General features: G+C 41.4%; 1 protein-coding gene across 7 annotated transcripts in view; it reads left to right on the forward strand.

Annotated features, from left to right (window-relative positions):
- Positions 1-13079, forward strand: part of TENM2 (teneurin transmembrane protein 2) — a 1067650-nt gene that overhangs the window by 908905 nt on the left and 145666 nt on the right. For all 7 annotated transcript variants that reach the window (XM_055325563.1, XM_055325567.1, XM_055325564.1 and 4 more), the window contains 2 exons: positions 5993-6187; positions 11956-12156. In XM_055325563.1, coding sequence (XP_055181538.1) covers positions 5993-6187; positions 11956-12156 — 396 coding nt within the window. The remainder of the gene's footprint in view (positions 1-5992; positions 6188-11955; positions 12157-13079) is intronic.

A 13079-nucleotide genomic window follows, 5' to 3' on the forward strand; every position in this document is an offset into this window, starting at 1 on the left:
GCTGTGCCCTCTGTTTAAATGCCACTGTATGTAAGGTTGTCAAATGGACTATGTAGCTTCCCATGTCCTCTGGTTAAGTTCTTTGGTCAGACAGGCTCAAGGCTGTACTCAGCAATGAGCAGAGCTATAAATTAGTTCCCTGCCAGGGCACTGTGGAATAAGCTGTTCTAAAAGCAGTAAAACTCTTAGTTGTCTTAACATATGCTAACTTGTACTCCAAGTTCTAGGCCCAAACAGGTCTACTGGCTTTGCTCTGCAAACTGTTGGCTCCGCCTTCCCTGCTCTCAGCTCTAGCACCACTGGGCTAGAGCTTTCACATTTTATTTTTTTACTAGCCCAGGTCAGATAGGGCCAGAAGTCATGCTCTGCAGTGTGTTGGGGCTATGTCTCAGCTCCCTTACCTAAGTGGGAGGGAGAAGGACTGCTCCAGGCTGATCTCAATTTCCAAACAGGCTTTCAAGATAGGAGGGGCTGAGAGCTACCTTCAGCCTTGGCTATGAATTAATCTCTCTACTTTTGCATAGTACAGAAACCCTCCATATCTGGCACTAGCTTTGCTTTGAGGGGCAATTAGCTCTTCCTGTCTGCCTCTAAGCTCAAGTGCCATTGGGCTATACTCTTCCAGGAGTTGTCACCAGTCCTTCTTGTCAGATAGGGCTGGAAGACCCTCTCCATAGTGGGTGGGGTATGATTCAGCTACTTGCTTGGTTATGGGCAAATTAGGTTCCAGAGCCCACAAAACTCCTCATTTAAAGATCAAAATCAGGCAGCTCTGCATTCCACTGGTGAATATGCCCCACCTTTGTTTTGCAGATGAGCAAAACTTCTGGTTGGCATACTATTTGGGCCCTATGAGTGTGAACATAGTCTGCCAAGATCCATGTACTAGTTGTGGCAATCCCCACTCTTCCTCACAGTCAGATTCCCAGTGGTTGGAATTCCCCTGCAATCCCTGCAGTGTGAGATTGAGTCAGGGCTCCCACATAGCAACCCACAATGGTGGAGGAAGGGGCTGGTTGTTCCCCTGGATTCTTTTTTCTCACCAGAGGAACCAAAGTCTCTAGGAGATGTCTCTACATGGTGCTGCCCTGGCATGGGGGAGAGGCAATGTAGTCAAATGTAGCCACTTATTTTACCATCTACTGCAGTCTTCTCTGAGCTACAGAAGGGTCTTCAGCCTCGCCTCCGTGTTCTAGGATTCTCTTAGTGGTATCTTGCTCATGAATAGTTGTTAGTTGTTCTTCCTGTGAAAGAGAACAAAGTCAGGAAAGTGTCACTCTCTTAGTGACATCACTCTGGAATTTATTTTTGAATACAATGTTCAGTAGATGTTAAACTTTATTGTCTATCAAATGGCTTGCCATTTGCAGGGACCTACCAAAAAATGAAACCCATCTTTCCTAACACATTATGCTAAGCACCAAGCTAATTCCACAATCTGGATAGGCAATGGAACACCAGTTTTGGTGATGATACTGAACTTTGCTTGCTTTGCCTTTGTAACCCAATTATCACATCCTCAATTGCTTCAGGGGAATCAAGGCATCTTTATTTCTCCATCACTTTTTTTCCTATTTCACCTAACCCAGCTACTAGCATGCATTAGGTTATTCATAAATTTTTATTGACTAACTGGGAAGTAAGGTCACCAATTTTTAGTGCTATTGTGACAATTTACCCAGATTACTAGGCCCATGTATTCTCAAGTCTCTTTTCCACAAAGCTTTCAATAAGATTTCAAATGATTTTTAAAAGGTACAGTATTTGAATTTCCCTCTGCACATCTAGCCCAGCCTATAAATGACTTGGCAAGATGCAGTTATTTACTCTCTGCCTTATGATTCAGACTTTTCAACATCTCCACCTTTCCTCCAGTTATTTCCTCTACTACAAGCTCCAAGTAGATGGGACTTGTTTTACTTAAAACAGCAGATATGGGTCACTTGTCCTTTTACTTCCCACTGAGTAAATAACACTGATAATTCATTTCATCCCTTACAGAGATCTTTGGAAGAGGAAAAAAGCTCCAGCTTGATCATTAAAATGAGCTTTACACCATTTAGGTGAATCTAAAAATTTTTTTTTTTTTTGTCATCAGCATGTTAACTTGTCAGTCATCAGTGGCAGTGGTAATTTATTTTTCTTCTGGGTAAGTCTTAGAGCTTCCATCTACTAGATTTAGTAAAATAAGAATAGTCACTTTGTACAAACATTTTAATTAATTTAAAATAGGAGCTTGAATGCACAATGTTCTACTCCTGTAAGCCTTAAGAAGAGGAGAAAGAGGAGGCACATAAAACACTCTGCATGTGATTCCAGAACCACCTCCCACCCACAACCAGAGAAGATTAGGGGAAGAATAACATGAGCTCTCTCCATTAGTATTATTTGATGATCTTGTGGTGGAGGTGGTGATGGTGGTGGTGGTGGTGGTGGTGTGTGTCTGCATGCATGTGCGCATACATGTGCACATTTGAGACATACTGAATTTTAAATTTTATTAACCCTTGAAGTCAATTTGGAGATTCAGTTTGGAATTTCAAGATGGAACATCTGTTCATTGTAAACCATGTGTCAGCTACAGCTCTGAGTCCTTGCACATGTAATTATACTTAATGTTACCATCAATTCTGAAAGAATGTTTTGAAGGTAAAATTGGGTCTCAGAGAAATGCATTAATCTGGCCAAAATCCCAAAGCTGGTAAGTGACAGGCCAGGTTCTAAACCTAGATCTTTCTGACACCCAAATCTTTCTCTTTCTAGTTCTGCTCCCTATTTCCTCTGGGCAAGGTATAGAGTCAAGAGTGGTTTGTCCTATAACCTGTCAGAAAGAAATCGTGTAGATTTAGTGATAATAAAAATGCAAGAAATGTTATGAATATGAGAGGTCTTCATGTTCAGCCTTTCAAATGAGGATCAGTCTGAGACTTAAATACTGTGAGGATCTGGGTTATATCTGAGAAGGAACCAATTACTCCTGAGGATGGTGCTCTCCATGCAAGTCAGCCCAGTGACCACTAGAAGGCTCGCTTCTGGCTTTTGCACTCTGCCCCAATGGCAAATGAATTACTAGAGAAATTCATTCCTCTTTAAGCTGCTTCTACTTTTTTATGTGGCATCAGGCAGGCCCATCCAGTGCCTTTGTAACCCAGAGAACACTACAGTGTCTTATTTTTTACCACACTCCTGGTGAGCATGCAGCAAACATATTGAAAGAGGGCTGCATTTAGAATGTGGAGAATTCTCTGACCTCACTATTCTCCATTTATTCCCCTGAGTAATTTAAGTAGGTCACATTTTAAAATTGATTTCCCAGGCACCTGACTTTAAATAAAATCCATTCTTCCCTTCTAGACAATCCTATTTTTTTTTGCCATGTGGAGTTTATGTAGAAGAAAAACAGTTTCGATATGAATAAATAAAATGTTATAACTGTATTTTGTCAGTTATATTAAATCAACACTTACTTGCTCCTTACTTTCTACCCTCTTCCTCTCTTTGGGAGGAAAGAAGGTGCAGTGGGAGTCCAGTGGTGGCTATTTGATGCGACTTTTTCTGCTGTTCATGGTAGTTGGTCCACTATATAATCCTTAAGTCAGAAACAGCCCTTGGAAGCTCATTCTACTACATGTGTGGCCACCCTTCTTACTAGTTTCCTATTTCAGCCGGCGAGAGTAGAAGTGGAGTAAGAAATGATGCCAATTCTAGTCTTCCTAGTAGAAGAGATATCTTTAATTTACCTAGAGAAGAAATGGAAAGTGGATTTTTTTTCTCAAATGCCAATCCTGCCTTCTTGCAGGTCGCAGCTTGGGCACTACATTGAAGGTTTTGAGGCTCTGTCTTGGCTCTGGGTTATAAGATGCCATGATCACTTGATGATGTCCGCAGAGGTGCAGGAAGGGAAAGTGGTAGTTGTGTGCACATATTTGCCGTTCCTGACATAGAGCTTAGATGTTTCATGAGGAACTGACATGGAACAAATTTAATTTGTCTTCAAAGCCCTCTTGAAACTTTGCAAAAGCTTGTACTTTTTCTCATGCTTGTTCATATTTGCACAGTCCCTAACCTGAATCTTAGGCCCACTGGGTAGCAACTCTGGCCAGATCTCTGCTTAAGTATCCTGGGAATAGAAAGCATGCTCCCTCATTTAATGAGAGTCCAAAAAAATTTTTTTAATAATAAAAAATAAAATAAAATAAAATAAAATAAATAAAATAAAGAGAGTCCATCCAAAATTCAACATTGCTTTGATGTTCTCACTTTCGATCCATTATTGTCCTGTGGTAGATTCAAAAGGATAAGAATTCTACTGGTAATTATACCCCACATAATTCTCACAACTGTTGTATTCAGGGTGGAGGGACAGATATCCCTCAATCATACATCAGCTGTTGAGATATTTTTGCTTTGGGTCAGTTTACAATTAAAGTAAAAAACATGCACTTCCTCAGAAAAAGGCTCTGTGTGTGCAGCATGAGGTCTACTCCAGAAACTGGTTTGTTTGTTTGTTTGTTTGTTTGTTTGTTTTTTCCCACACCTTCCATAAATGGCCATTTATCACTTGCCCATTACCTCCCTACCTGAGGATCTCTAAATATCAGGAACATAGGAGAAATACTTACATCAACATTGATGAAAGCAGAGCTGAAACAAAATCAGCAATGATAAACATGGTCCTGTCCTCAAGGAGTTTGCTAGAGCTCTGGGATATTAGACACTCACAGAAGGAAACTTAATTACTATAAAAACGAGACAGAAACATGACAACAGGGGATGATTGATGAGCCAAAGTGGCATTGCTGACTGCCGAGTCATCTGACAAGATGTGCCATCACTCCACAGGACAGGGACACGGCTTGGGCTCTATGCCTACATAGACATGTGAAATTCTCAGAATCTGTACATTCCAAACCTCAGGTAAACCAAGAGTCACTAAACATCTCTGTTGGTCATTTCTGAAGGTCCCTGAGTGCCAGTTTCATAGCAGGCAGTCGTATCTTCTTTTTAGGCCCAAATGAAAAACCAGGTTGGAAATTTAGGTTCTTTACAAACTGATTCTGAAATGAAAAGTCCAAAGCCTGAAAGTGGCCGCTAAAATCCCACTCTTGATCTCTAAAACAGGTGAATTGACACAATTAAGGCAAAACTGGTGAAAAACCTTGGTAATCTCATTCCAGACAGTCCTCACTGATTCTCAGCCTTCTTCCTATCAACAGATGCAGGAGAGTCCCAACCAAGACAGGAACTACTAGAGATTTCTTGCTGCCTCCCTTTCTTGCCTTTCTTTTTTTTTTTTTTTTTAATAATCCAGGCATATTTAGTCTATACTTTATCACACATGTCATACTTAGACATAGACCGTGCTTTGTGGTTCATATAAGGAAACTAAGGCATGAAGAGATTGTGTCAACAATGTCCCATCCTCCTTCCTTTTTAATGGACATAAACTTGCCAGGAATAGGAACCAACTAACCAGAGGGTAAGATACTCAGCAAAACAAGTTCTGACCCCACCCTACCTGTGCCACTAAAAATAGCACATGCATCTATGTAGCTTTATCGAGGGCACAGTTGAGAGCTGGGCCAACCTGCTTTCCAAGGGGGCTCCCCCTCTTTTGAGCCTTGTGACTTTGGCCACACACTCTAACCAGTCTGCACCTCATGGGTAAAATGGGCATCAGGATTCTATCTTCCACTTCATCAAATAATTACAATGGTTAAGTAATAAATTCCATATAGAGCACTTGATGTTGTCCCTGGCACCTAACAAGCATGGAATTGGTGGTAGCTGCTCTTATTAGTAGCATTTTTGTTGTTGTCATTGTGATGGTTACTGGTTTTTTGAAGACGGCTCTACACCTCCACCACCAGTGTCCCCAGCCTAAAACATTGCAAACAAAGCTGAAATGGCAGGTAGGCTCTGCCTCTTGGACAGACACAGCCCTTCAGGCACTACCCCCTATGACCTGGTACTCTGTCTCTGGTTTTTGCAGCTGCCTGCCCCGTCCTGTGCAGTGGGAACGGACAATATTCAAAAGGGACGTGCCAGTGCTACAGCGGCTGGAAAGGCGCAGAGTGTGATGTGCCCACGAATCAGTGCATCGATCCTTCCTGCGGGGGCCACGGCTCCTGCATTGATGGGAACTGTGTGTGCTCCGCTGGCTACAAAGGCGAGCACTGTGAGGAAGGTAAGCTCCACAGAGCCAGGCTGGGCAGCTGCAAGGTGGGAGGAGGGGGGAAGTGGCTGCAGGCCCTGACTTCTACTAATGAGCCCAATCCAGGGCTCTGCATTTTGCAAAGGAAACTTCAACATTTTGCACAGAGAAACTTCAAAGGTGCTGGCTTTTGTAGACTTCTAAGGTTATAGATAACACAGGCCTGTGGTGTGGTTCTGGAAGGAATGCTTTGTTTTATTCCTCTTTATGTTAATTAGCTACTTTTCCTCTTTCAATTACTTTCTCCGCCTTTGTCTTTCTGCTCTTTGCCTGTAACTCCTCCTCCTCCCCTTCCTGCTCCTTTTCCTTTTTTTTTCTTTCTTCTCCTTCTCCTATCTTCCTTCCTCTTTTCTTCTGCTTTATTTAAAATCCTCTAATTTGGAATTACTAAAGCTATCCAGAAAACAAAACAAAACCAGAATCCTTAATCTCCTTGTCTTTCCCATAGCTGGGTTTTTGTTTGGGGGTTTTGTGTTGTTGTTGTTGTTGTTGTTGTTGTTTTGAAACTGTCCTTCGTAATCTAGTACTCATATATTTCTGTATATATTTTAGGAAAACTTAATATCAGTAGAAAGCAGTCAGACTTGAAAGACAATAGGCACCTATGTCATTTAGAGGCATGTTGTAGGTCACATTATGCTGGTTACCTAAATCACACAGAACTAGAGGAGGATGGGGGTGTAGCACAGGACTGAAATTTGGTGAAATCTAAAGAGCTCGGTATAGCATGCGTTGAAGTGGCCTCTGGCACCCATGAGGAAAAGTTAGGGGTGTAATAAGCTGAATCCAATCTGAGAAAACATGATCAGCGATGAGACTTGGTGATCAGGAAAGAGCCATGGAAGAGGGAGTGCAGAGAGAGAGAGGAAGAGCACCTCTCTGGAGGAGATCAGAAGCTTCAACTAGTCCTAGTCACTCTGGTTAGTGCGTTCAGAAGAGTTAAAGGTATCGGACCCAGAAGGCTGGGGAACTCTGCCAACCTGCCTGTCAGTCTTCCCCTTCTATACTTGTGCTTTCAGAGTATGATCTCTAGTTGTCCAGCTATTGTTTCTCTGCATAGAAAGTATCAAGCAGAGCTGGTAGGAAAGCATAAGCCCAGGTGCTGTCCATCCCTGGCCCAATCCCCAACCTTTGAATTGGCTCAGTTATTCTTTACCAGCTGAGCCACTTTCCTCTCCATCTACCTCCCCAGAGAATGTCCCCATTCAACTCCAACAGCCCTATTCCCTTCCACATTCCTAGTGGAAAAGAAAGTGTCAATCTCCCAACAAACTAAGGGAAAAAGTAAATCCCACAGCCTACTCCATTTGAAACAGCTTAAGAGGCCCACCCAGTTTGCCCCCAAGAAGACTCTGTTAGGCACCACATGCCCATGTTCTCTCTCAGCTTCTCCCTGCCAAGCTGACAAGAAGGGACCTCAGGTACTGTGAGGTTCTCAAGTGTGAGTGGATCTGTTCTCCACCCCCCACACACACTAAGTTATGGATCTCCAGGGCTCTATAAAAAATAACCAATCATTACAGCCTTTACCACAAAGTAATGACAGTAACTTATCCTCAGATACACATACAAAAGCTCCACACTGAAATCTCCCATTTCATAGTTTTTAGAACCCTGGCTACAAAGAGTCCACTTCCATGACATTATTCTTCTAAGATTTTCCGATACATCAGCGGTAATGCCCTTAATGGGACCCAGAAGTCTGACCCCCAGATCTTCATTTGCTCAACACTCTATATATTTTTTTTCCTCTATTATAAAAGGTAGCCTCCCTCCATCTGCATCATAAAACCAAATTGGGAGTTTGGATGGAGGAAGGACTGATTTAATAACCCTGCTTGAAAGGTTAAAGTTCTTAAAAGATAAATGGATTGCAGAAGGCAAAGCCGCATTTGCTGAAAACATGGGAGAGGCCAATAATATGACAAGAAAGGTTAAAACGACCTTTTGCATACATCATTTGGTGAGAACGAAATGATAGAGCAATGACATTGCCCGTCTTAGAAATTTTTTCCCTCCAGTAAAGATTGCGCATATCTATATGAGTAGAATTTCAAGTGATTTCTCAACTTTCTTACTCTCCCAACCAGCCTTATTTAAATGTTCCGAATGAATTAACCATCCAACAAAACAAGGAAGCCACGTGGATCATTATGAAAGGATGAAATCTCCTCTATTGATTTCTACTACCCAAAAAGAATGAACCGAGGTGATTCATATGCTGTTTTCAAAATAGGAAATGGAATCAGAAAGTCTGGATCAGCACTTTTTCTTCCATTTAGCTTTTTTATTTCTGATATTCATCATAGTCATAACGTTCAAACAATTTACCTGAAATGGCCATGGCAACAAAATCGATAGTTGCCATCCTCCATTTTTGCTGCATAAACATTGTTGTATTATTAACAGATTTGCACAAGAAAATGAAAGGATGAATTTGCGAGGTTTCATTCAATGATGTCTGGGGGAGTGGGAAGGTGATGAGTGAGGAATTGACATATTAGTTTAAGTCAGCCATGTTTTCATGTCAGTTTCATGGTTGAGTCATTTTTCAATGACATTTAACTTCATAAATGTAATTCATGGTTCTTCAGGGGTTTATAGTACATATTGTTTGTAAAACTCCTTGACCTCTTTTTTTATCCTTAGGGATAGAAATTGCATTCACAACCCTTTTTTGTCAAACCTACAGAGGGCCCAAGACTAAATGAGTTCTAATGATTTCAGCTGCCAGGGGGCTGGTGTTGTAAAGCACATGGTACTTAGCTGGTAAAGGCCACTGTCCCCCTTTTAAGTATAACACTATTTCTATTTATAAAGCTTCGTAAAATGCCATAGTCCCTCCTGCCTGCTAAAGACTCTAAGGATGTGGCCACAAGACCGTCTTACGAAATTGGAACCAAATTTAAAATTCATAGTGAAACTGCTCTTCTTAAAGTCTGGATTTAGTTATGCCATAAGCTGCTGTAATTATATAGCACAAAGGACATATTTACTAGTATAACTGAAAGGGTTAGCTCATATTTCTAGATACAATAAATAATTCTTTTGATGACATTCCACTCCTGGGCTAATAAATCTCAGTGGATTTTCCTCCTTTCTTCATACTATAATTTAAGATAGAGAAGAGAAAGCTAATTTATCTGAAAGAAAAATGACATTTTCTTTTTGCTTTTTTTCAGGGGAGTATATTACTTTTTATTTCATCTTTTTAAGAAAAAGGTTACGATATACTTTTTGAATTTTTTGAAAGCTTCTAGCTGTTGGCACCTCACCAAATGCTTTAAATAGCTAATTATAGATGGAGGGTAATTTCTGAGACACATAGCACATGAGATATCTTTGTGTCTATTTTGATTTAGCTATATTAGAAAGAGGGACAGAGAAAAAACTAAAGTTTGAGGATTTTTTCCTATTAGAGGAATATGGACAGGATTGATTCTGAATGAATTAGTTCCTGCTGCGCAGATCCCAAATTACACAGTGTTTTTCCCAAAAGCAAGAAGTTGGTAGCACCTTTTCTTTCTTGTCAATTCTTTGTGGAAGTTTGTCTCACTAACATGAATCCTTATAGAGAAGTCTGCCGTTCATTTCTGTATCAACTGTGTATTGAACACTTACTATGTTTTGCTAGCTATGCTAAGCATGAGATAGACACCAAAAGCATTGCACAGCATCTTTGTAAATGTCTTCTGTGTGTTTGAAACCTTCGATTCATTACCGTCAGATGCATTCCACCATCCTGAGCAAATTTGAAGGTATCAGAAAGGGTTTGTATCATCAGAAGTTATAGTCCCTAAGACAATGAATAAAACCTTAAAGTGAATCCAACCAGAGCAAGTAGCATCATCATAAACATCTCTAACTAATAATAAATCACTGAAATTCCCCTTTCTGAGAGTGTATTTTTGATTTCTGCTAAATCAATGGCAGCTTCTGTTTCCCCATGGCTCAAATAGTTTTGAGGTGATTTTCATAAATAATATCTTCCAGAGAAGATCAAATGGATCAGATCAGAAACATCTCCTTACACTGAAAATACTTATTGTTGCCTCAAGAGAGATGAGCTCTTTGGAAACTTCATGGAATACTGTGATGTCTAGTAAATCCAAATTCCTGAAGTCTGATGACCCCCAGAATGAAATAGTCTATGGCATGGGTAATCTAAATAATGTCCTACTTAGAGCCAAGGTATTATCAATTTTAAAACCTATCATTATTTTGTATGCCGTAAGAAGAAAAAAATTAAGACTAGCTACAAAAAGCTGGGACCCCAAAGGGCTGCCATCTCAGTGTCATAGGAACTATTTAGAGGCCAAAAATCTTGCATGTTTCAATCTTGGCATTGGGCAGAGAGAGAAATCAAAATCTCTGAGGATCGGAACTACAAGATGGTACGCATGCACATGAGGGGCTCAGTTACAACAGCAGTATGGTCCAAGAAACCTCAAGAAAGGAATTTAAAGTGGTCTCAAGCTGCTTATGTCCCCTGATGATGGCAGAAGCAAATGTTTTACTCTAGGCCAAGAGGCCTGATTTCCAGGCTGTTAAAATGATGAAAATGTGTGTCTTAGTTAAATAAGCTGATGAGATGCCCCCCTATTTTTCTTATCCATAAGAGAATATCTGGGCTGTCTGCAGGACCACCTTTCACCATTCAAACCCCACAGTGTGCAGTGCCCTCTTCTCCAGATGTCATTGCATCATTTTTCAGGAACACCTGAGGAAGTTGATCCTCCTCAGCAAAACCCGTTTGCCCAAAACTGAGACTGGATGGATGTCTGAGGTGTGGGGTCACATTCCCATACAGAAAGTCCTGTTTCTAAGAACTGGCTTTTGCAGCTCACACCTCTCCTCACTCTGAGTTGATTCTACAGTGACAGTCTTCAAGTTACCTACTGGATGCATATCCATTCTGAGCATTAAGATAGCCAAACAATCAGACCATGAAACTGCCAAGAATGACAATGACCAAAAATATGACCATTAACTCATCTGACCAACAGTCTGAAGGAGTATCAGTGCTAGGGCCAGAGACTCACCCATTCAGGCCACTCCTGACTATATACAGGAAGGTTACCTCTTTGGGATCATTTCCACACCGAACTTTACCTCTTCTATCCTGTTCTTTTACTAACTCCTGCAATAGATATGTGTTTGGAGAATGAAAACTAATTTTAGACTTAGCCTAAGTGACATTTAATAAGGAAAGTGACTCACTTATGAGTTTCACTGGTTTTCTTTTTAATCCTTTGTTGCCTTCTGAAGGCAAGTATTAGTGAACTAAGAATGAGCCTTCTTTTCCTCTCTGATAGTGAGGGATAATTCGGTTTGGGGATACATGTAGAGATATCACCAGTATTTATGTCCCAGGCTCAGAAGCTCTGATATGATTTAATTAAGGTACCAATGTTTGTAAGTACAAGGTTCTCAACATTGAAGGACACACCCCTATATCTGGTTTCTCCTAACTCTGCATGAGAAATCTCCTCTTTCTCTTACATTCTCTTCAAGTGTGAAATTTGGTGTTTGGGCAAATTAAAAAAAAAGTCTTGAATTTTTATGGGTTGTTCTTCAAGAGACCATGTAAGTATTACCTGGGCTGCTCCATTTGCTTGCAAGGGGATAGGAGTTGGTGAATCGCCGGTTACCGCAGCAGCAAGCCAGTCTTGTGGCCCATACCCCATGAGTGATCAATATTTTTACTCTTTGTTTTTGTTTTTGTTTTTGTTTTTTTTCAGTTGATTGCTTGGATCCCACCTGCTCCAGCCATGGGGTCTGTGTAAATGGAGAATGCCTTTGCAGCCCTGGCTGGGGTGGTCTAAACTGTGAGCTGGCAAGGGTCCAGTGCCCAGACCAGTGCAGTGGGCATGGCACTTACGTCCCTGACACAGGCCTCTGCAGCTGTGATCCCAACTGGATGGGTCCCGACTGCTCTGTTGGTAAGCCAAGAGGTTTCCTTCTCGCCTTTCCCAACACTCACGACCTGTGTTCCTTCCATGAGCCCATATGGATGGGAATCTACTTTTCACACTTAGCTTGGGATAAAGGGACTTAGGCTAATTGCATAGTGCTTTTCTCACTCTCCTCTCCTCAGTCATGGAGTCTGTGATCCTGAGAAACAAACAAACAAACACACAAGACACCACAGGTTCTTGTGCCTCGTTTGTTCCATTGAGACAAATGGATGAGGGGCCCAGGAGGGATGCTTCCATTTGCATTATAGGTTTTCTTATATACACTCCCTAAAGGTACCAGAAAACAAAACAGAACAATTCAGTCCCAGACAAACTGAATGGAACGTCCTATAAAACAGAAAAGAGGCTCCCTTGGGGTGCTGTGTGAACATGTTATAAAGCTCTGCAATACTCCGGTGACGGGAAAATAATGAAGTTGCGCTGTACACTTTATTTTCCTAAAATTAAGAGTATGTGTCTTACCTCCCGAGTGACCCTAAAATGGAACGGTTCAACAGTTCAAGCCAGTCCCAACCTACCAGAGAATGGTTCCGTTCACAGTGACAAGTGCCTATCCAAGCGAGCGATCATCATTCCGCCCCCTTCCTCTGGGTAGTGAGACAGCTGTCAGATTGCCATGGCAATCAGGAAGGGAATGTATGTGAAGCTTTGCCTACAATGGGAAAGAAATGAATATTTCATTCCAAAAAGAAAAAAAAAGAGTCAGTGAAAATGGGCTATTTTGAGACGTCTTCTCAGCCCACTCTCCTCTGGCTTCAGTGCTGATGCCGGTGGTCCAGGCCAAGGCTCTGCAGAGGATGGGGGAAGAGTAGCCCTAGAGCCAAGGCCCAACCGAGTTGCCGATATGCAGTGACTTTGAGTGAGTCACTGCCCCTCCTGATTGGGTT

Source organism: Nyctereutes procyonoides, unplaced genomic scaffold, assembly GCF_905146905.1.
Source record: "Nyctereutes procyonoides isolate TBG_1078 unplaced genomic scaffold, NYPRO_anot_genome, whole genome shotgun sequence".
In the NCBI taxonomy this organism is placed as follows: domain Eukaryota; kingdom Metazoa; phylum Chordata; class Mammalia; order Carnivora; family Canidae; genus Nyctereutes; species Nyctereutes procyonoides.